The 21,154-nt window shown below is 38.3% G+C and overlaps 1 protein-coding gene across 2 annotated transcripts in view; it reads left to right on the plus strand.

The window, feature by feature from the left end:
• The window catches only part of Gcat (Glycine C-acetyltransferase), a 690,239-nt gene that overhangs the window by 589,868 nt on the left and 79,217 nt on the right, over positions 1–21,154 (plus strand). Inside the window, exon 1 of one of the 2 annotated variants that reach the window (XM_068347821.1) lies at positions 20,091–20,377. The exons of the other annotated variant lie outside the window; for it this stretch is intronic. Within the exon in view, the coding sequence (XP_068203922.1) occupies positions 20,353–20,377 (25 nt within the window). The 5' untranslated portion in view covers positions 20,091–20,352. Of the gene's footprint in view, positions 1–20,090; positions 20,378–21,154 lie in introns of those variants that run through there. 2 annotated transcript variants of the gene reach the window in all.

Genomic DNA, 21,154 nt, shown 5'->3' on the forward strand with positions numbered 1-21,154 from the left:
ATGCATATGTTTTATTTGATGAGCTTCTTACTTCTTTAACGGAAGAAAGATAATGCAAACAGTGCAATTGACGGGTGACATAATAACATAAAAATAGTGAATAAGTATGTGTCTTTAGAAAAATTGGTTGACTGAAAAATAACAAGCAAATCCAATGAGAGAAACTGGAAGGCAGAACCTAAAATAGGTTAGAATCAACGAGAGATTTACGAACTGGGTCACAAACATTAATATCGATCAAGTGATACAGTTTGTACGAGCACTTGCTCATAATTTGTAGCAATTTTTTTATTACGTTGTTTTTTTACGCCATAAATAATGCTTTCTTCCTATTCGGAATAACAAAGATTTAATCTCGTTTGAATTTCCTTTTTATCCTTATCTTATAAAGTTATTATTATTATTATTATTATTATTATTATTATTATTGTTATTAATATTATTATTATTATTATTATTATTATTATTATTATTATTATTATTAATATTATGTCCTCCTCTAACGGATGTCGGCATTTTGACCGTCGATGTTATGTTCGTTGACATTATGTCGGTTGACATTATGACCGTTGACATCATGTCGGTCGGCATTATGACCGTCGACATTATGACCATTGACATTATGTCGGTCGACATCATGTCCGTCGACATTATGTCCATCGGCATGTTTTTATGTTGACCAGGCTGACATGTGTTTTTTTATAGTTTATATATGACATATCTGTTTTTGACGTTATTAATAGTTTATATAGGACATATCTGTTTTGACATTGTTACTGTTTTAGAATGATTTATTATTAACTTATTCTCATCATTTATTTATTTCCTTATTTCCTTTCCTCACTGGGCTATTTTTCCCTGTTGGAGCCCTTGGGCTTATAGCATCTGGCTTTTCCAACTAGGGTTGTAGCTTGGCTAATAATAATAATAATAATAATAATAATAATAATAATAATATCCGGCAATCATATATACCACCTGGGGGGCTAATCTCCCGCTGAGGTCCCGTGGCCTCAGGCATGAGTTTCAACTACAGCAGGTTTCTTAAATTAGTGTAATTAACAATTTTTGTCATCCAGTGCATGAACCAAGTGGTCCTTTTCAAATTATAGGCCATCATTTTTTTATTTAGTTTCCCAATTTGTTATCGGGCCTTCTACTACGCACTTCCTTCAAGCCGTTGGCCTATTGGAAACGTCCCTGCCTGGTGTTCTGCCGGACTGGGGTTGGAGTCCCGTTCAAACTCGATAGTTTCTTGTAGTGTCCGCAACCTCACCATCCTTGTGACCAAGGAATGGGGGAGCCTGTATGTCTATCTGTTGAGTCATTAGCAGCCATTGCCCGGTCCCCTCTGGTCCTATTTTGGTTGGAGAGGGGTCTAGGGCGCCGATCATATGTATATAAGATAAGTCTCTAGGGTATTGTCCTGCTAGCTAGCGCAAAGTCACTGTCCCTTGCCTCTGCCATTCATGAGTGGCCTTTAAACCTTAAACCTGCCTGAATGTTATAACCCAAATGTTACCCATATCTTTATTCGGAAAAGTTACCTCGTCTACGTCGTGAATTCCCTTCTGTAGCAGAGCAGCATCCATAAATCAATCTCTTTTCATGCTGTTATCAGTTCTCGGGCTATGAATAATTTTCGTTAATCTTTATAGGTCAACGTCCCGGTTTTCATTTGCTACGTCGCACGCTGGTTCATGTCATGCCGCAATTTCCGCAGATGTTCCAGTTCTGAAGTTAGTTCCGCATCCAGCAATTATGACAGCGCATTCGCTGTCTCTTTTGATCTGTCCGCTGTTTCCTCCCCCCCCCCTCTCTCTCTATATATATATTATTATTATTATTATTATTATTATTATTATTATTATTATTTGAATCCCATATGCAATTTATCAAAACAGGCATGACAGAGCCACTTCATTCTTTCATATTACCGCTCATCAATTCCAAACCATAACTTTCTTTTATTCTTATTTCCGGGTTCACAAGTGGGATAAGTAACATCCCATTTCTACGAACAGTGAGCCAGGTTCATATACGCGTGTGTCATCTAGTAATTGTTTTTATTCATACACAAATTTAATTAATTTTACGAAAATTGTTGTGAGCGCTAAGGAAGCACGTCCGCCGACCATCATTCACTAAAATTATAGTGTCACTTTTAGGTTTATGTATGTATGCAGCTGCTTATGTGTAACAATTAAATGTGGACGATAATTGAGACGGTTTATGTGAAAGTACTTTGTGTATAGATTTACAACTTTATCAGATTTACGATTATTTCATCTTCATCATCATCATCTCCTCCTACGCCTATTGACGCCAAGGGCCTCGGTTAGATTTCGACCGTCGTCGTCTATCTTGAATTTTTTAAATCAACACCTCTGCATTTATCCTCTCTCACGTCACGCTTCATAGTCCTCAGTCATGTAGACCTGGACCTTAAAACACCTCTAGTTCCTTGTGGAGCCATATTAAAAGTTTGGTGATTTAATCACCCTTGGGTATTGCGAATAGCCGGCCCAATCAATCTCCATCTACCCTTCACCATGATCTCATCCACTTATGACACTTAAGTAATCTCTTATAGTCTCATTTCTAATCCTGTCCTGCCCTTTAACTCACAATATTTTTCTGAGGGCTTTGTTCTTAGATCTACTAAATATGTAAGGGATTGTTTCATTGTCATACCATGACTCATGTCCATAGAGTAACACCGATCTCAGTAAACTGATATATAGCCTGATTTTTATATATACTGTAGTTGTAGGCGATTTGATATCCAAATTTTATTTAACCTAGCCATTGTCTGATTTACTTTTTCCAATCTTTCATTAAACACCAATTCTAAAGACCCTGTATTAGAGATCATAGTTCCTAAATATTTAAGTGATTCTACCTCAATAATCCTTTCTCCTTACAATGATATTTAATTTTCCATTGCATATTCCATTCTCGTCATCTCTGTCTTTCTTCTGTTAATCTTGAGCCCAAACCTCGTGTGAAATTTCATGCATTCTGGTAAGCAAGCATTGCAAATCCTGTGGTGTTCTGCTGATAGGACAGCATCATCAGCACACTGTACGTCAGCTAATTTCCTATTACCAATCCAGTCCAATCCTTCTCCTTCATCCCCAACTGTTCTATGCATTAAGAAATCAATAAGGAGGGTAAACAACATAAGTGACAACACATTCCCCTGAGGTACTCCTGTTCACTGGAAATTCATTTGATAGGACTCTCCACAAAATTGGCCGGTGCACACTATCAAAGGCTTTTTCATAGTCCACAAATGCCATCAAAAGCGGATTTCTATATTCTACACATGGCTGTACCACATGTCTTGTAATGAAAATTTGGTTAGTATAATTTCTACCTTTTCTAAATCCTGCTTGTTCATATCTCATCTTTTCTTCAATCGTTCTCTCTCTAGTCTCTTTAGAATAAGCATACTATATATTATCATGACCACTGACCTAAGTGTGATTCCTCTGTAATTATTGCAATCAGTCAGATTTCCTTTTTCTGCCATTTTCACCAACACCCCTAGCTCCCATTCATCAGGTTTTGCCTCCTTGCGCCATATTCTACAAAATAATCTTGTAAGGATTTTGGGAGTCATTTCATTTTTGGCCAATATCATCTCGGCAGTTATTTCATCATAATCGTGGGATTACAATCTATTGGATTTTTTCATGATATCTTCGACTTCAAGCACACTGAACTCGATCATGGGCACATCAAGGTCTTCCTTAACTTCAGATATAGCAATCATTTTAATTCCTTCATATCTCCTATTCATGACATTACTAAAGGGTTCCATCCAACGTTGCCTTTCTTCATTTTCTATTTTTATAACAGATTTCTCTCTGCTTTTAATGGGTATATGTTTCTTTTACCATTCCCCGTGTAGATTTCATTAAAATTTCTATGAGCGATCCTTACACCGTAGTCACTCCCTTCATTCATATATTTGTCAGCTATTTACTTACATTGTTTACTTATTTACTTATATTCAGTTATCCAGATACCGTTATGTATGTAGGCTTTAATGCAGAAATGTCATGTACTGCACGTGTTTCATATACGCTCGTACACTGTAACGATTTTGTTTATTAACTTATCCCTCGCTCTTCCCTGCACTGTTAATAAACCAACCTTTATAAGTGTGATAGCTCATGTTGAATTTTGTGTGCATTTTTGTGATGTTTTTATCCGCAAGTCCTGGTATTTAAGCTCGATGTCAGTTTTGTGAATTTTAGTTGCATTCACCTTGCCTCTCAATTATCACCTAATTGGGACATTGGTGACCACTGGAGTATTCAGCTCCCTCTCACCTTCCCCCTCACTGCTGTGTCTTACTGTTTGATGATGTCACCCTCCGACCCTGACTCTTTTATCAACGCCACACCCATGAAACTACCATCCTTCGCCAGTAGAGGGACATTCGCTTGGTTTTCCGGCACCGAGGTCCAGTTTCGCATTAAGGCCGTGACTCACTCAGACACCAAAGCATACTATGTTCTTGCGACGATCCCCGCGCACACTTTCTTGGAAATCTCAGATTGGCTTTGCGACCAAGGGAACACCCCAATAGCATATGGTGCCCTCAAAACATACCTCCTGGAGCAGTACTACGCCTCCACTCCTAACGAAGAGAACAACTATTCAACATCGACCAAAGCTGACATGAATGCGGTGGGACACAAATGCTCACCCCATGACATGATGGAGTGGTGACAAAACTGCCCATTATCTCCATATACCGCTACTCCCTCACGCCCCAACCAACGACCTCTACAGCCACTTACTGACGCCACCCATCGACCGCAATTATGTTGCTACCACTCCAGATTCAGGGCTATTGCGAAGAATGGTGCAATGGGTAGTCGGTGGCAAAAATACGTGTAAGTAGGCCATTGCTTGTGGCTGTGGCCTCCCCTGTCACTTCTCTTTTCTTTTTACATGATGCAGGTACTGGAGTGTGATTCTACCAAGGACACTATCCAGGCTACGACGTAGTCTGTCTAAGTCTTCCGACATCTGCCTGGTAGCTGCCAATGGTTCTGCAAGCCCACACACGGGTTTGACATCCTCACATTATCATTTGGAAATGCCAAATATCATTGGAAGTTTCTTGTCGCTGATGTCACTTTGCCAATCTTCAGTGTGAATTTTCTCTCATATTTCCACCTCCTGGTTAATGTTGCTCACCGACGATTAGTCAAGGTAGACTTGTACTCGTCAACACCTCTTCAGCTCGCCCCTTCCAACCTTCCTCTCCATTTCACCGTACCCATGGATGCCTACGCCCACCTCCTCACGTCGTACCCAGAAGTCGTCCATCCAGAACTTCAACAAATCCCCAAGGTTCCCACCAAACATGATATTTATCACCATATCAAAATGACAGCCCCCCCCCCCCCCCCCCCCGCAGTGTTTACCAGATTCAGGTTTCTGGCACTGGATTCTTTGGCAGCCGCCAAATAGACATTTGCCAAAATGGATGAAATGGGCTTTTGCCAAAAGTCCTCCAGCCCATGGTCGTCACCCTTACACATCGTCCTGAAGAAAGATGGCTCCTTGCGTCCGTGTGGGGATTACAGGAGTGTGAACTAGCAGACAGAACCGGATCACTACCCCCTCCCAAATATCACCAACATGACCCCCTACTTGCACAAAGCGAAGGTTTTCTCCACACTCAACTTCCTGAAGTGGTATTATCAGGTGCCCATTAACTCAGAAGACGTCCCCAAGACCACCCACACCACCTCCTTCAGTACATATACCTTCAATTACTCCTCTTTGGCCTTTGCAATACTGGAGCCACTTTTTAATGCCTTATAGATGGCATCTTAGGGGACCTTCCCTTTTGTGTATGTAACGGGGATGACATACTTACGTTCTCTTCCTCCAAAGAGGAACACCTCCGTGACCTACGCATCGTGCTCGACCACCTTCAACAAAACGGTGTTGTAGTCCGGTATGACAAGTGTACCTTTGATGTCAATGAAGTATTGTTCTTAGGGCACCGCATCACTCCTGAAGGAGTCCACTCCCTCCCTGAGAAGGTAGCAGCTGTTCAGAACTTTCCCACGCCCTCAACTGTCAAAGCATTGCAAGAATTCTTTGGCATGATCAACTATTATCACTGTTTCTTGCCAGCCATCGCCACCACTCTTGTCCCCCTCTATGATTCCCTCAAGGACAAGACCCCTCTTAACGAGAGAATGCCTTGATGAAGTCATTGAGCTTCAGTACGACGTATCATTCCAGTGCTGAAGCTTGGTGACGGGCAAGAGGGCTCTCGAACTAGGGATTTTTTTTTTCCTCAGTTTGACTCTAAATTTCTCTCATCCTATTTCTATTACTTATAATTGCTTCATTCTCCATCATATTTATCAACTGTCACCAACCAACCTCGCTGTCAAAACTCTTGCTCATTTTACGGTCCAGATTTTTTTTAGGGGACATGTCCGGGATTGGAATTTTTTTCAAAATCAATTGTGGGAGCTTTGGTGGTCTTGCCAACTACCCGACAATGTTTGGACACCTAGGAGTGTCAGTATTTTCATACTGGCACGCAGGACTATTCTCCAATAAAAAAACATGGCTTCCGGTTCCATGGGTTGCCCTGTTTCATAGAGATAGGACTCTCGGCATTCTTTCCGGTTTGCCTGCCAATAGGATTAAAGTGGGGATGATTATATTTTTGCAATGATCTCAATCCCACTTGAGCCACTTTAAAGCATAGTGATACCATTCCTTCGTGGTAGGGTAGGGAGTGGATATTAGGAAAGCAGCTCTTGCAGGTGTCAGTGGTGGAGAAATTAATTCCATGAAAGGTTAATAGGGTCTTCTTTGGGATTTCAGGCAGTCTGATTATTTTCTTTCCCTTATACTTATTTTTTCCATTTTTTAAAATTGTTATTAGTACCCCCCTCCCTCCCCCCCAAAAATTTAATGAGTAAACTTAATGTTCCCCGTACCCCTGGATCAGATGGTGAACTCTGCTTGTGTAAGCAAAAAAAAAATTCCGTTGACGACCTTGGCAATATAAAGAATTTCCCCCAACAATACTTCTTCATCCAGTGTGATTACGGACAATTTATTGGCACTGGCAAAAAAATTTATTTTATAATAAAGATAACAGTAATACTTTACTATCTGGCTCTAGCACGATACCAGATCCAACTTAAAATTTAAAAATTCTCCATTTAGAAAACATTCCAATTGGTTGTAGTTAATAATAAAATTCATGAAGCCTTTTATAAATTTGGAAAAATCGAAGAAATTTTCATGGAACTTAACAGTTGTAAAGGCTTTTGGGAGGCTTGGCTATTATTTTCAAGTTTCAAGATTGGTTTAGAAGCAAACAAAAAATTAGGCAGCATAAAAATTGATAATTGCATGCTTTCTTGGGCTTTGTGATAAATCACCAAGAAACCTGGATGCTTATAAACCTGAAGAATGGAGAGAAAAGTAATAGAGCATGGACTTCCAGAAGTGAGAACCCCCAAGCCTGCAACATGGATGATTGCATCTGGGGAGATTGATAATTACAATTATTATAGGATGAGTAAATTTATACAAAAAAAGTTGGTTTAATTAAAAGTACGGATAATAGTAAATATAGTAAGTAATCTGTTTTGATTGGGCTAAATCAGATATGCAAACTCTCATGCTTTGTGGCATGAAGACAGAAGACACTGATCCTATTAAAGATATTAAACCACACATGAACTTCGGTTACAGTAAAGGAGCAGTCTTTGATAGTGACCTATATGTATTTTCAGAACCAGAAATACTGGACATGTGCCCTTCTAATGTTTGAAAAGTAAGTAAGATTCCCAAAATAAACATGATAGTTTTAACCTTTGGAACTCCAGTTATACCTGATCATGTAAATATTGAGAGTGAAAGAGTATGTGTTCGAGAATATAGACCTAAGCCTTTACAATGCTTCAATTGTTTCAATTGTGGTCATCCATCCTGGTGCTCCAATATTACGAAGGTTTGTATTAACTGTTCTTCGTTAGAACATGGTGAAGGCAACAGAGATACAACCTGTGCAAGCTGTAAAAAACACCATAAATCAAACTATAAAAGTTGTAGAGAATACAGAAAAGAAGAAATTGCCATCTTGAAAGAAAATGCTGAACATAGTGTAGGCCATGCAAAGGATTTACTTGATCAGCAACTTAATTTTGCTCAAGCTATTAAGGTGTCACGAAAAAGTAATATCCCACTACCTTTTACTACCACAGAGGGACAAGTGGTAGCACCTGCCTCGTCTGGGGCATCTCCCTTAGTGGTAGTGGCCCAGCCATCTAGGTAAAGTGCTCAAGCTGTTAAAGTTCGAGCACAAACCTCCAGAGAAGTTAAGATGGCTTCCACCACCTCAAAAATATTATCACACTTAGAATCCTCATCAGGCGCACATCTCTTAGAGATGGTAGCCCAGCCTTCTTGGTCAAGTGCTAGACCTGTTGAAGTTCGAGCACAGTCCTCCACCTCAAAAGTTTTGTCTTAGGTCGAATATTTTCCTGACTTAATGGAGATTGGCAAGCAAGAGCTTCCAAAGAGGAAAAGGTCCCCCTCGTCTTCACCTTCATCTGCACCCAGTAAGTGCCTTCCCACTCATGATCTTAAGGCTGACTTAAACAAAGATAACAGAAAGAAAGAAAAGAAGAGCAGTGCCATAATAAAACCTTCCATCCCTAGGCCGTACCTGGCTCCGTCCTAGAAGTCCAAAAAGATAAACGAGACAAAGAAAAATAATGAAAGATAATGTCCATCCTCCAGTGGAACTGCAGAGGTCTAAATACTAATATTGATCAAATGAAATCTTTAATCAGGGATTCAGACACAAAGATAATTTGTCTACAGGAAACAAAGATCAGCAACAAGCCATTTAATCCTGGACTCAATTATCATTTTTGTAGATCCCATCCTTTGCAAGCCGCAAGAGCTCAAGGTGACACAGTTTTCATTATTCACAAATCTATGAAATTTTAAACCATCCCCCTCAATACACTACTACAGGTATGTGAAGTTAGAACACATATTGGGAAAAATTACTTTATGCTCACTATATCTTGAACCATCTATAGAACTTTGCCTCTTAGACCATGCTGGGAATTCAAGAAGTTTTAGACTCTGTCCTCCAAGACCTGTTCAATAAGCTCCCGACCCCTTTTGTTTTAATGGGTGATTTTAATGCGAAGCATACTTTATGGGATGGAAATCACAACTTTACATCAGCCATCGATTTGTCAATCTGTTCCTCATCCATTCGATTGGATTATTTCTAGACAGTCAATCAACACCTACATGGCAGTTATCATTGGCCAATAATGTTAAATTATGCCCACAATCTTCCTTCTCCATGTCAACCAAAAAGGAAGATAGATGAAGCAGAGTGGACATCTTATGAGAACTGTGCACACACCGACAGAGAGTATGATGACTTTACAGTACATGCTTATCAACATCTTTCAAATGTTATTGATATAATGCTAGCAAGTTTATACCTAAAACATGTGGTTTACCTCATCGCTCTGTAGTTCATGGTTGAGTAAAGAATGTGCTAATGCAAGGTAAGTGACCCGAACTTGCTTCAGAAGATACTTAAGAACGAACTATGAAGCAGATAGGATAGAATAGTGTATTTCAGAGCCTGTGCCAAACAAAAAAGAACTTTTTCAAAAGTAAAGAGAGAATCTTGGAGGAAATTTATATTTAATATCAATACCAAAACTCCTTCTAAGGAAGTATGGGACAAAATTAGAAAACTTCAAGGCTAGTTTGTCCCTAGACCTTTACCAATATTAAGGGAAAATAATAAATATATATCTGACCCTAAAGATGTAGGAGAGGTACTTGCTAAGCACTTTCAAGTGCTGACAATTATTCCCCACCATTTCAACAAATCAGAGCAACAACATCTGTTGTTCCTTCTGCTTCTTCTAATACTGAAGCTTTTAACCTACCTTTTAGGATGGAGGAGATCCAAAATGCTATCACTAGCTCGTCTTTGATTGCCGCAGGTGAGGATGGCTTTCAATATGAAATGATTTCACATCTCCCAGTGGATACTAAAGAATTTTTATTAGAAACCCTAGTGGTCTACGATCATAATTCTTGGCCACAAGTCTGGTAAACACCCAGAACTGACATCTAGTTGCATATGCAAACTATTTGAGAGACTTGTGGTATTTAGAATTATAAAAAAAAAACTTTTATCAAACAGGCAGTTTGGTTTTAGGAAGAATCAAAGTAAGCTCGACCCTTTGCTGATGTTATCAAGGGAAATTTCAAATGCCTTTTCTAACCAAAACCAGGTGGTGGGTCTTTTATTTTACATCGAAAAGGTGTATGGCACCACCTGGAAGGGCACCATTTTAAAGTAGTTGTCCTTGTGGGGTATAGGAGGACATATGTTTTCTTTCATTGAAGAATTTTTATTAAACCAATTAATTGAAGTAAGAGCAGGGTCAGAACTCTCTCCATCCTACATGCAAGAAGAAGGTATCCCCCAAGGCAGCGTGCTGAGCGTGACCTTATTTGTTGTTGCTATCAATAGTCTTGTGAGTCACCTACCTCCTGGCATACAGAGGTCACTATTTGTTGAGGATTTTGAAATTTATTGTAGTGGATCATTTGTGCCACAAGCATGCCCAAAGTCTCAAATTGCTATAAATGCTGCTTCTGCAAGGGCAAATTCTCGTGGATTCAATATGGGGCTCCGCATCTGCACTGGTGCATACAGAACATCTCCCATTGATAGTCTGTATGTGGATTCTGGCATGCCTCCTCTTTCCATCCGCAGATAGGAGTTGAGTTTGAGATTTTTAGCTAGGTCCCTCGCTATAAGAAACAATCCTAACAGTAAATATGTTAGGGCTCCTTTAGATTGAGCTCCTAACAGATCAAGAGTGCCCAAGCCTTTGGAAGTACAGCTGAAAAATAAATGCCCATGAAGTAGGTTTGTTTTCAGCACAGATAGCTGAGGTAGGATATTCCAAGTCTCCCCCTTGGTGTAATCCACAGCAGGAGGGAAAAATTCCTTACCCAGTGAAATAATGAAAAGGGAGTTTTTAAATCATGCTGCTTGACATCATGGGAAACATGTTTTTACAGATGGTTCCAAATCGGCTGCAGGTGTTGGAAGTGCAGTTGTGGTAAGTGATATTGTTATTAGAAAGAAACTTCCATCCTCTTGTTCAGTACTTACTGCTGAGCTGTGTGCAATAATTTTCACAGTCCAACATATTTTTAGAAATTGTAATCAAAATAGCTTTTGTACAATTTTTACGGGTTCCAATTGCATTTTACTCGCAATTAAACAAATTTTGCATGGCCATCATCTAGTACAAGAGATGCAGGACTGGTTAGTACTTCTGCAGTCTAAGAAGAATGTCACTGTTCACTTCTGGTGGGTCCCTGCCCACGTTACATTGGATGTAAAATAACGAGTAGATAAGGCAGCTAAGGAAGCTGTAGGGCTACTTAATTTATCCCCCATAAGTATTCCTTACAAAGACCTTAAAAGCAAGATACATTTTTACTGTAAGAATAAGTGGCAGGTCGATGGTCTGAGCTGACCACCTATACAAAATTGAAAGAAATCCACCCTTCAGTTATAAAAGGTCATTTTGTAATTCCACAATTAGGAGAGATGGTATCATTTTAAATAGACTGCGTATTGGCCATACACATGCAACCCACAATTATTTAATGAAGAGTGGTGAAGGAAGACAGGCCCTTCTTTGTAATACCTGTCAAGGGAAAATAGATATCAAACATATTTTAGTCAATTGTCCTGTTTTTAATCTTCAGAGGAGAACACGTTTTCTCCGGGACAAAATTTTAAGAGATATACTTGGGAAAAATTGTAATACCCTGAACTTGAAAAAATTTACACAGTATTGGTTGATATCATGAGCTTTAAATAATTTTATTAATTTATTTTTTAATCCTTTTAATCCCTCCTTATTTTACATTTAGATGTTATTATATGAAACTTGTGTATTTGGTTTTAGAAGTTTAAATGATACCAAATGTGAGAGTACGGGTATGGGTGATTAATTTGCATTATACAACGCGGAATGGTCTTTGATGCCCCAGTACTTGGCTTAAGGCCCAAATTTTATATTTAATTCAATTCAAGGACGGGCCAAAAGACCTGAAGTGGGGTCCCCTTCAAAATGCAGCCTTCTGCAACACAATGCCCTATTAACTGCTGCTTCTCACTTTTCTCGTGCCATATGCTCCTCTCATTCTCTTCACTGATGCAAGCAACTTCACTATTGGTGCAGTACTCAAGCAGGTGGTCAACAGCTCCCTCCACCCATTGGCCTTCTCCAGTAGAAAACTGCCCAAGGAGGAATCTGGCTACTCTACCTTCAACCACAAATTACTGGCGGTGCACTTGGCTGTCTGTCACTTTCGCCATTTCTGAGAAGGTACGCCCTTCGTCATTCGCATGGACCACATGCCTCTGGTGCACGTTTTCACTCAACAGTCCGACGCCTAGTCCGCCCAATTTCTGCCATGGCTGAATACAATTGCACCCTTCAACACGTCCCTGGGAAAATAAATTCCGTTGTTGACGCCCTGTCAAGAAACATATCAGCTGCCATTCACCTGGGATTAGATTTCAATGCCTTGGCAGAAGCCCAATAAAAAGAACCAGATTCCAAGCATGTAGGACATCCTGCACATTCCTTCATTAAGAAAACTTTCCCCTCGACACCTCCAACGCCACCCTCCTCTGTAATATCAGGTGTTTGATTTCAGTCATGGCCTTCCTCATCCCTTGTGCTGATCCAATGCACAGCTACTGAAGACTAAGTTTATTTGGCATGGCATTACTTCATGCCAAACCTCAAAAGTAGATATACACATGGAATCAGTAGTGGGCATCTTTCCTCAACCTCAGCGTCCTATTGCCCACATTCACGTCTATGTAGTAGGTCCCTTACGTCCTGCTGCAAGGACTCCAACTTGTTTACTCAGCTTTCTTGTGTCTTCCTGGGAATAAGAACCACTCAATAAGATGCCCTGGATGTTTCGGCAGCTGAAATGCTGTATAACGACCTGTTGGTCATTCCTGCAGAATTTTTTCCGTCTTACAACCTCCTTCGATAATCTCCAGGGCCTACGTCACATGTTGGAAAAATTTACTCCATACCGCCAGACATACGAGCCCCCAGCATAGTAACACATACCAGCAGATCTGCACTCAGCAACGCTACAACACAGATTTTCCTGCCCAACGACACTTAAGCCACCGCTAACGCCCCTGACATCAACAATCATGGCAAAGAAGACTGGGTCTCCATTGATTGCTTAAAACCTGCATATTTCCTGCCAGATGACATGCTTACAGTATGCCTCTCAAGACCATGGCGCCCCATTTCACATGTATGTAAATTTTAGCGGGGAAACCGTGTACCTCATGTGCACACTTATACATTGTAATGATTTTGTTTTTTTTTTTTATTTTTTCACGTACTCTTCTCTGCACTGTTAATAAACCAACATGTATAAGCCTGATAGCCCATGTTTAATTTTATTTGAAATTTTTTGACGTTCTTGTTCGCAATTCCTGGTGTTTAAGTTCGATATCTGTCTAATATAGTTTAATTGCATTCACCTCATGTCTCGGTTATCACCTAACTGGCGCCTCGCACAGTCACTTTCAGATCTTTTTTCAGGACGAATTTAATCAGTAACTACGATAGATATAACAGTTCATGGAAAGTTATCTTAAACCTTAGTTGAGAGAAATTCACATCCAGATTGAAGAATGACATCACGCCCATAGAAGCATAAAAATATGAGGAATGTGACATTAGAATTCTCGCTATAGACATAATGCATCTTATTAGATTTTAAGATTCGCAGGAGAAAAAGCTGGATGTTGATAAAGCTTTTGGCTCACTATAATTCCGCCTACGCCTACTAACAACACCGCTTACTATTGAGAGAGAGAGAGAGAGAGAGAGAGAGAGAGAGAGAGAGAGAGAGAGAGAGAGAGAGAGAGAGATGTTCTTGGTGTCTACAAATTTTTAGGATAAAATGGCTTCTTCCTGCATATACACCGAAAAAAAATACGTATCACCAATTTACATTTGTAACCTTAGTCTATTGGGACATTTGCCTAGTTATAAAAAGATGCAACAACCTTTTCCCACCAAAACGAAGCATATATCACCGCATTTGAAGGGTTATACTGCGATACTAATTAGAGCTAATGGAAAGAAAGCATCCTTATCCCAACTTAGTTCGATAGGATAGGAAATCGTTGTCATTATACAATTAACGAGAGATGGTGTACATGAATCTTATTAAGGTCCGCCATAGCCTTAGTAAATAGATTGAGTAAAATTGTAAGAAATGAATCATAAGTAATACTAAATACTACAACCCTCACTCAAACCTTATTCGAGTATTTAAAAATGTGAATAACAATAATAGAATGGAATTTCATTATGTAGTACTTCCATCCAAGATCCCCCAATCTTTTAAAAATAATCTCAACCTTTTAAAACAGAGACTCCTCGTATAGAATTCAGTATAGAAAATCGTAAGTTGAAATGGCCAATGGAGTTTTAAAAAGTGTGTTTAAAAATCAACTCTATTTGTAAATCATATTTATTATAGTACTCATGTAAATACGTAATACAGAGTAACTCGGGAAACTCCCACTGATAATAAGAAATTCACACTATACTTTATGGTAATTAAAGTACTCATTGTATGTCTTAAATTGTGTGCTTACTCGTGCTAGGTCATGTTTATTATCTCGTTCTGTCCTATTCTAGTAGCTTTCTCTATTCCCCACATATTTCATCTTTCTATCCCTCCTTCATCTTCCCTTCCTAAGCAAGTTGATAACCCAGTTCATGCTGTTGTCTTCGCTCAATGTCTTTGGAATTTTATTTTCATTTATTTTTAAATTATAACATTCGTGTATGCTGCTTGTGTTGAGGGCAAATTTTTTACCTCCCTGCTCATCCAATATTGGTGTAAGTATCGTCTACGTTGAATTGGTGTAGGCTGCCTCTAAGTTTACTGTTATACTAAAAAAATTTTACTCATTTTAACAGGTGAGAGAGCATCTTACGTCCCTGTTCAATTATTATTATTATTATTATTATTATTATTATTATTATTATCTAAGCCACAACCCTAGTTGGAAAAGCAATATGCTATAAGGCCAAGGGCTTCATTAGGGGAAAATAGCACAGTGAAGAAAGGGAATAAGGAAATAAATAAACGATAAGAGAAAAAAATTAACAAATAAATATGTTAAAAACAGTAACAGTCACCGAGTTTATTTGCCACGGACACTTGTCGGATCGGTAGGAGAGGGAGACCAAAGCGAATGTGGATGGACTGTATCAAGGATGACCTTCGATCAAAGGGATTAACCGGTCATGAGGTGTAGGACAGAGGTAGATGGAGAAAGCTGACCAGAATCATTGACCCCACATGAAAGTGGGAAAAGATGCAGACAAAGAAGAAGAACAAGATATTGAGGGAATTCAAGAAAGCACTGTGTGGGCCGTTTAAGAATACATTCACAACTAAATACGGGTATTCGGTAGAGCTCATACCTTTGCTTATATCGTGTTGTATATCACAAGATAGGCAATTAAATTATGCACATTTTGCCACTAGTTTCATGCGAATCACATAAAAATGGGCCACGATAGGGCAAAAAACATATTGACATTTTCGTGACTGTGGCCTTGACTTTTTACCCAATCATTCCCGAAATCTAATCAAATTGGATCATGGCCAATCACATTTCATGAGATTCATTAAAACAGTTTTTGAGTTATCCGTATCACAAACACACAGACAGACATACAAACAAATACAAACCTATCAAAGCAACCTTCGCCGCAACGAATTGGCAATAATGGATTCCAAATGACCTCCTGTCACCACATGAAGTGTATGTTATATAGCTCTTGCTTTCAGTGCATTTGGCATCACCCAGGTCACCTAGTTTTAACATTTATCTATGAATAACTTGCCAATACAATCTTATTGCTGGTACCTCAGTGCATTTTTATCGTTGAAATTAATGTTCTCACATTTAGATATTTGCCGGCAAATAATTTTCAGAAATTAATGAGGTTACAAGAAAACTCAAATCCAAGCCAATTGATTTCTACCATTTCAAATATGCTTGTAAGTTCTTTGTTCATTTTTGTGTTTTTGCTCTGTTTTTGTCTTTATTAAAGGGGTTTATATTTTATCTCTCTCTCTCTCTCTCTCTCTCTCTCTCTCTCTCTCTCTCTCTCTCTCTCTCTCTCTCTCTCTCTCTCTCTCTCTCTCTCTATTTAACATAAACTTCTAACTAAAGAGAAAATATATTTTGTTGCTATCCATCAAATTACATAAATCTATAATTTAAGTACTATTTTTGTTAACATTTATATATATAATTTCTCTGATTTTTTTTTTATTTTATCAACAGGATCTCCTTTTATTGATATAATTTGTGTGTGTTAAATTATTTACTCAGAGCTCAAAAATAAAAAAGTTCTAATTTTCCAACGTTCCCAATTTTTCTCTTCCTTCTTGTTGTCCAGCATCTTATAACTATTCATGCTGCAATGCCGTGTTATTTCCCGGTTACACTTGGGTGCATAATAGCCTCACAGACCCTGGTAGAGGAATGGGAATTAATACAAAGTAAATTGTGAAAAAAAATATAGATGTAATTTTAAAGAAAGGTTAGGTTGCTTGGTATTTTAATAAAGCGTGTATAGGATCTCGGGTAAAAAAAAAAAAAAGTAAATTGGATTTTTTTTTTTCAGTCCGATTCATGGTTCATTGATGCCTATATGTGTGTGTTAAGATTGCCTGGCCTTGTGCAACCGTCGAAGCATCCAATTTTCCTGACATAATAATTGTAATTATGTGATTTTATTCAAACGTGGTTGTAGTAGTCATATATAGTTCAACGTTCTATATAGCCGAAAATAGTTTACAGGTCAGTTTCAACAAGTGCAGTCTAGAACCGGACTCAGTATAGCACAGTAACAGTACAGTACTCTGAAACGTTCCATTGCATTTTCAGCAACTTCGGTGGTTTTTCATTGTCTTTGTCATAGTGCAGAGCGTATATAATGGTTAATTTCTGAATAATAGTGTGTCTACCTCTCTACTTCAAACTGCCCTTTCAGGTCTCTTTTCATATAGATCTAAGCAGTCTAGATCTGTCTAAGGATTTAGTCAGGACTTGCACTGCTTAGGTAAGATTTTGTGTGGCCATTTTCTCTCTATGGGGAGAAAAGCGCAGTTGACTCTTAAGTTCCATCCTTTGAACTATTTTGGATTCTATATCGTTCGTAGCACTTTTAGTTTGTATTTGGGTTTTGGTCAAGTTTCTTTTCCTATCTCTTTTCACATTGAACAAACTCTTGTAGTTGGTCCTTACCCGAGGAAGGTGGTCATTTAATGACTTTTTTTTTTCTCTTTTCCTTAATGACTTCTTTTTTCTTTTTCCTGCACCGCCTATACCATCAACAAACATAGTTTCATTGGTCTACGAGCCTTGCTTCTCGATTTATCCTCACATTGAAACAGGTATTTCATGTATTACAGTGCATTTTTGAGAAATTGGCAATTTGGAAGAGCATGAAGAGGCTAAAGAATGTTGTGTGATGGTGTGACGATTGCACAAAGTGATAGCAGCCTGCATGGTGGAAGGCTGTAAGATGGACATTGAAACGGTGTGAGTGTAGGCTCCAGTGAATGGTTGCCAGTGAGATGCTGGTATATTTTGGTTGGTCTGCATGAGAATGTCTGGCGGTATGTGTACGGGAATGTAGAATGATCATGGAATCAGGTGTGTGTAAATTAACTGGATACGAGAGTGGTTTTGAGAGATGAAGTGAGAAAAGGTCACAAGTTGCACCCTTGTTACTTTAAGGGCTGCTTGCCTGGTCATTTACTGCAGGGAAACCTTACTCTGTACATGACCTTCACAGTCATTATATCGTATGCATTCCAATGCACTTATTATTTCACACCGCATAGTGCTCGTTTATTGCCAAATCCATACTATCGAAACGCTTAGAGAACAAGAAAATCTTCAGTTTCCTCTTGAAAGCCTTAATATCTTCAGTCTTTCGGATGTTTAGTGGGAGCTAATTGTATAGTCTTGGGGCTGCACATTTAAAGGTTGTAGAGTATACAGTAGACATATCTCAGTTCCAATCATTTGAAACCATCTAACTATTCTCGTGTCAACAAGATTTGTTACCTTCACAATATGTAGCAATTCTCTTAGATATTTTGGAAGTCCGGTTCTGGTAACTTGATGGTTTGTTGTACGTATTTTAAACTCGATTCTTTCTTCAATATGCGGCCTTTGTAAATCAATTAGTATGGGAGTGATCGTTTCTCGAGGTGGGACATCTTATATCAGTCCTGCTCCTCTGTATATTAGGTTTTGTAATTTCTTAAGATGCACTTTTGGCAAATTGTAGTAATTGTAGTAATAGAGTTTATCACTAGTTTCTTTACAGAATATCCATCCAGGTACTTCTTTATATAAGCAATGTTTCTAATATGATAACCAACAGTTTCTACTACATTTATTTGGGCATTGAAAGATCTAATTTGGAGAAGAGGATAGTATTCTATCTACTTTTGTTCAGGGTAACAATGGTTTAGTTGAGAACTTTTCTGTGTTGTAACACCTGATGTGTTGAGAGGTTGGTATCCAGTGGAAATTTTTTTTTTATAAAGCTATCAGAGGTAGCTCGGCTAACCTATCTTAGGTCTAATTGGGTTCATTCTCGCCTGGAAAGTGTTGTCCCAAATTACTTGGTCTTTGTTGTACTCGTTGCTCCAACTCCCGAGACCTGTGAAGGGTAAAAACTCTTGTCTAATTCTTTAGGTCTTGTGTTGCTTTGGCTAGTTCAAGCTTAGGCGATTAAGCCAGCTTCAATAATTGTCAGAAAATCTACGATATTTTTTTAATACAGTTGTTTATTCTTAAATTTTTAATTGCTTGGATTGTTTAACTATATATATATGGGGCCTATTGGCTTGTTCAATTCTGTTTTCTAACTAGAGTTGCATCTTGGAGAATAATAATAATAATAATAATAATAATAATAATAATAATAATAATAATGATGATGATGAATTAAATACCAAAATATAAAAATTGGTTTAGATTTTGAAGTGGATGAAATTCCATATTAATGTGGATAATAATGTTCTTCAAAGTACAGAGAGAGAGAGAGAGAGAGAGAGAGAGAGAGAGAGAGAGAGAGAGAGAGAGAGAGAGAGAGAGAGAGAGAGAGAGAGAGAAACTTCTTGAAGCCATGAAAGACTAAAAATAAAACAGACATATCTGAATCAGATGCCTAGAATACTGCAGATAAGCCATAGAGTAACAGCAGATTTGTGATGAATGAAATTTTGGACTTTTTTTTTTTTTAAGGGTGAATTCTTATGCATCAGAAGAAACAGAAGACTAAAATAACAATGTAATTTCGATCGTTAAAATAAAAAGTAAAAATTATCACATTAGGAATTCATTATATAAAGAGAAGTGTCTAATAATAGTGTAAACTTTACATTTACTTTAAGGGCTACTTTTCAGCTCCTATAGGAGGGAAACCCTACTTACTATAGGACCTTTCGTAAGTAATTTTATCATATACATTCAAATGCATTCAGTTTGATGTTTAGAATAATAAAACCGTAAACAAGGCCATGTGATAATTCGTAGTTTTCTTTTATCCATAACAAATGACGTAAATACCAAGGAGAGTGAAAGAGACAGCCAAAATTTCGCCTGCAGCTTGGCAAAGGTGGCATTGGGGTTGGAATCTGGGGGTCCTGGGGGTCCTGGGGGAGGGTCGACCGGGGGTATTTTTGGCTAACTCTCGGTATCAACGTTGCCTTTTTATCATTTTTATTCCCCTTTTCCTTCTTTCGTCATTTACCGGGCTTTTAGTACTCGACATAGCTTGTAACATGTAATTAATTTTACGTTTGATTATAAGAGGTGAATGAAAGTGAATTAATAACAAGCGAACAAGGTAAGAGTTGTTCTTTTACCAGCAATGACGACGACGAGAACTTTGGGTCAGCCTCCTCAAACATTACAGCCTGCCAGTTCAGCCTGGTTTCGTAAGGCGTTAAGAAAGCTTAGCAGCAAAGTGCCAAAAGTTCAATAGACCTTCGTGTGCGGGAAGATAAGTGACATGTGAATAGTGAAGGTCGTGGAGCGATTATGGGAATTATTTGAATGCAATTTGTGTACGTGATAGTTTGATTGGTCTTATATACGAAGCGTCTGTCATGGCATCTGCAGTACTTGCTAGAGGTAAGTTTATAATAGCCTTTGGTGTGAACTAACGTCCAAAGAGTCATAACTTTGAGTGTTTTAATCTATAGTGTATGGATATGAATTTGGAAGTAAATTAGCAGTAATTGTTGTTTTGTAATACAATACCGTTTTTGTTAATGCACATTAGTTCAGATTGCATAACACCGTAATTCTGTCTTTTTTTTTTTTTTTTTGTGCGTTGGAAATAGTTTATTCGAGAAACTAGTTGTGGCGCCATAACACTGTCTTAATGAGCTTCTGATAATGGATGCAAAATTTTATTGCATTTTAGTTCTAGCTTAGGGTTAGAGGGTGGATGTGACTGTAAGAACACAGATTTTAGTTAGGTTAGTTGGGCCTACTGTACTGTAGGCTTCCAATTATCTCATGACTCCCTTATGGCCATTGCATAACTGAGAACACGTGGGAAAGCCATAGGAGCTAAGATTGAAATTCAAAGGTTTTTTATGCTAACATGGTAGGATATATATGACCACTAACAGAATCATAGGCGGTTTTATAAATTTTAATTTTTTTTCTGGCTTTTGTTCGGGAGAACATGCCTTCACGAATAAAAAAAAAAACTTGTATAAATAGATAAGTCATCTAACATTTATAAACATGTCTCGCTTAAAGTTAGGTTACCTTGAATGGAGAACTTAATTCGGAATTTAGAATAGATCATTTTTATAGTGTCAGTCTTGAAAATACAGAATCTTCAAGAAAGGGTTTTGTAAACCCCTGACCTCCGTTTCCGCTAGCTTTCTTTTGTCT

This window comes from Palaemon carinicauda, chromosome 24, assembly GCF_036898095.1.
Source record: "Palaemon carinicauda isolate YSFRI2023 chromosome 24, ASM3689809v2, whole genome shotgun sequence".
Taxonomy (NCBI): Eukaryota; Metazoa; Arthropoda; class Malacostraca; order Decapoda; family Palaemonidae; genus Palaemon; species Palaemon carinicauda.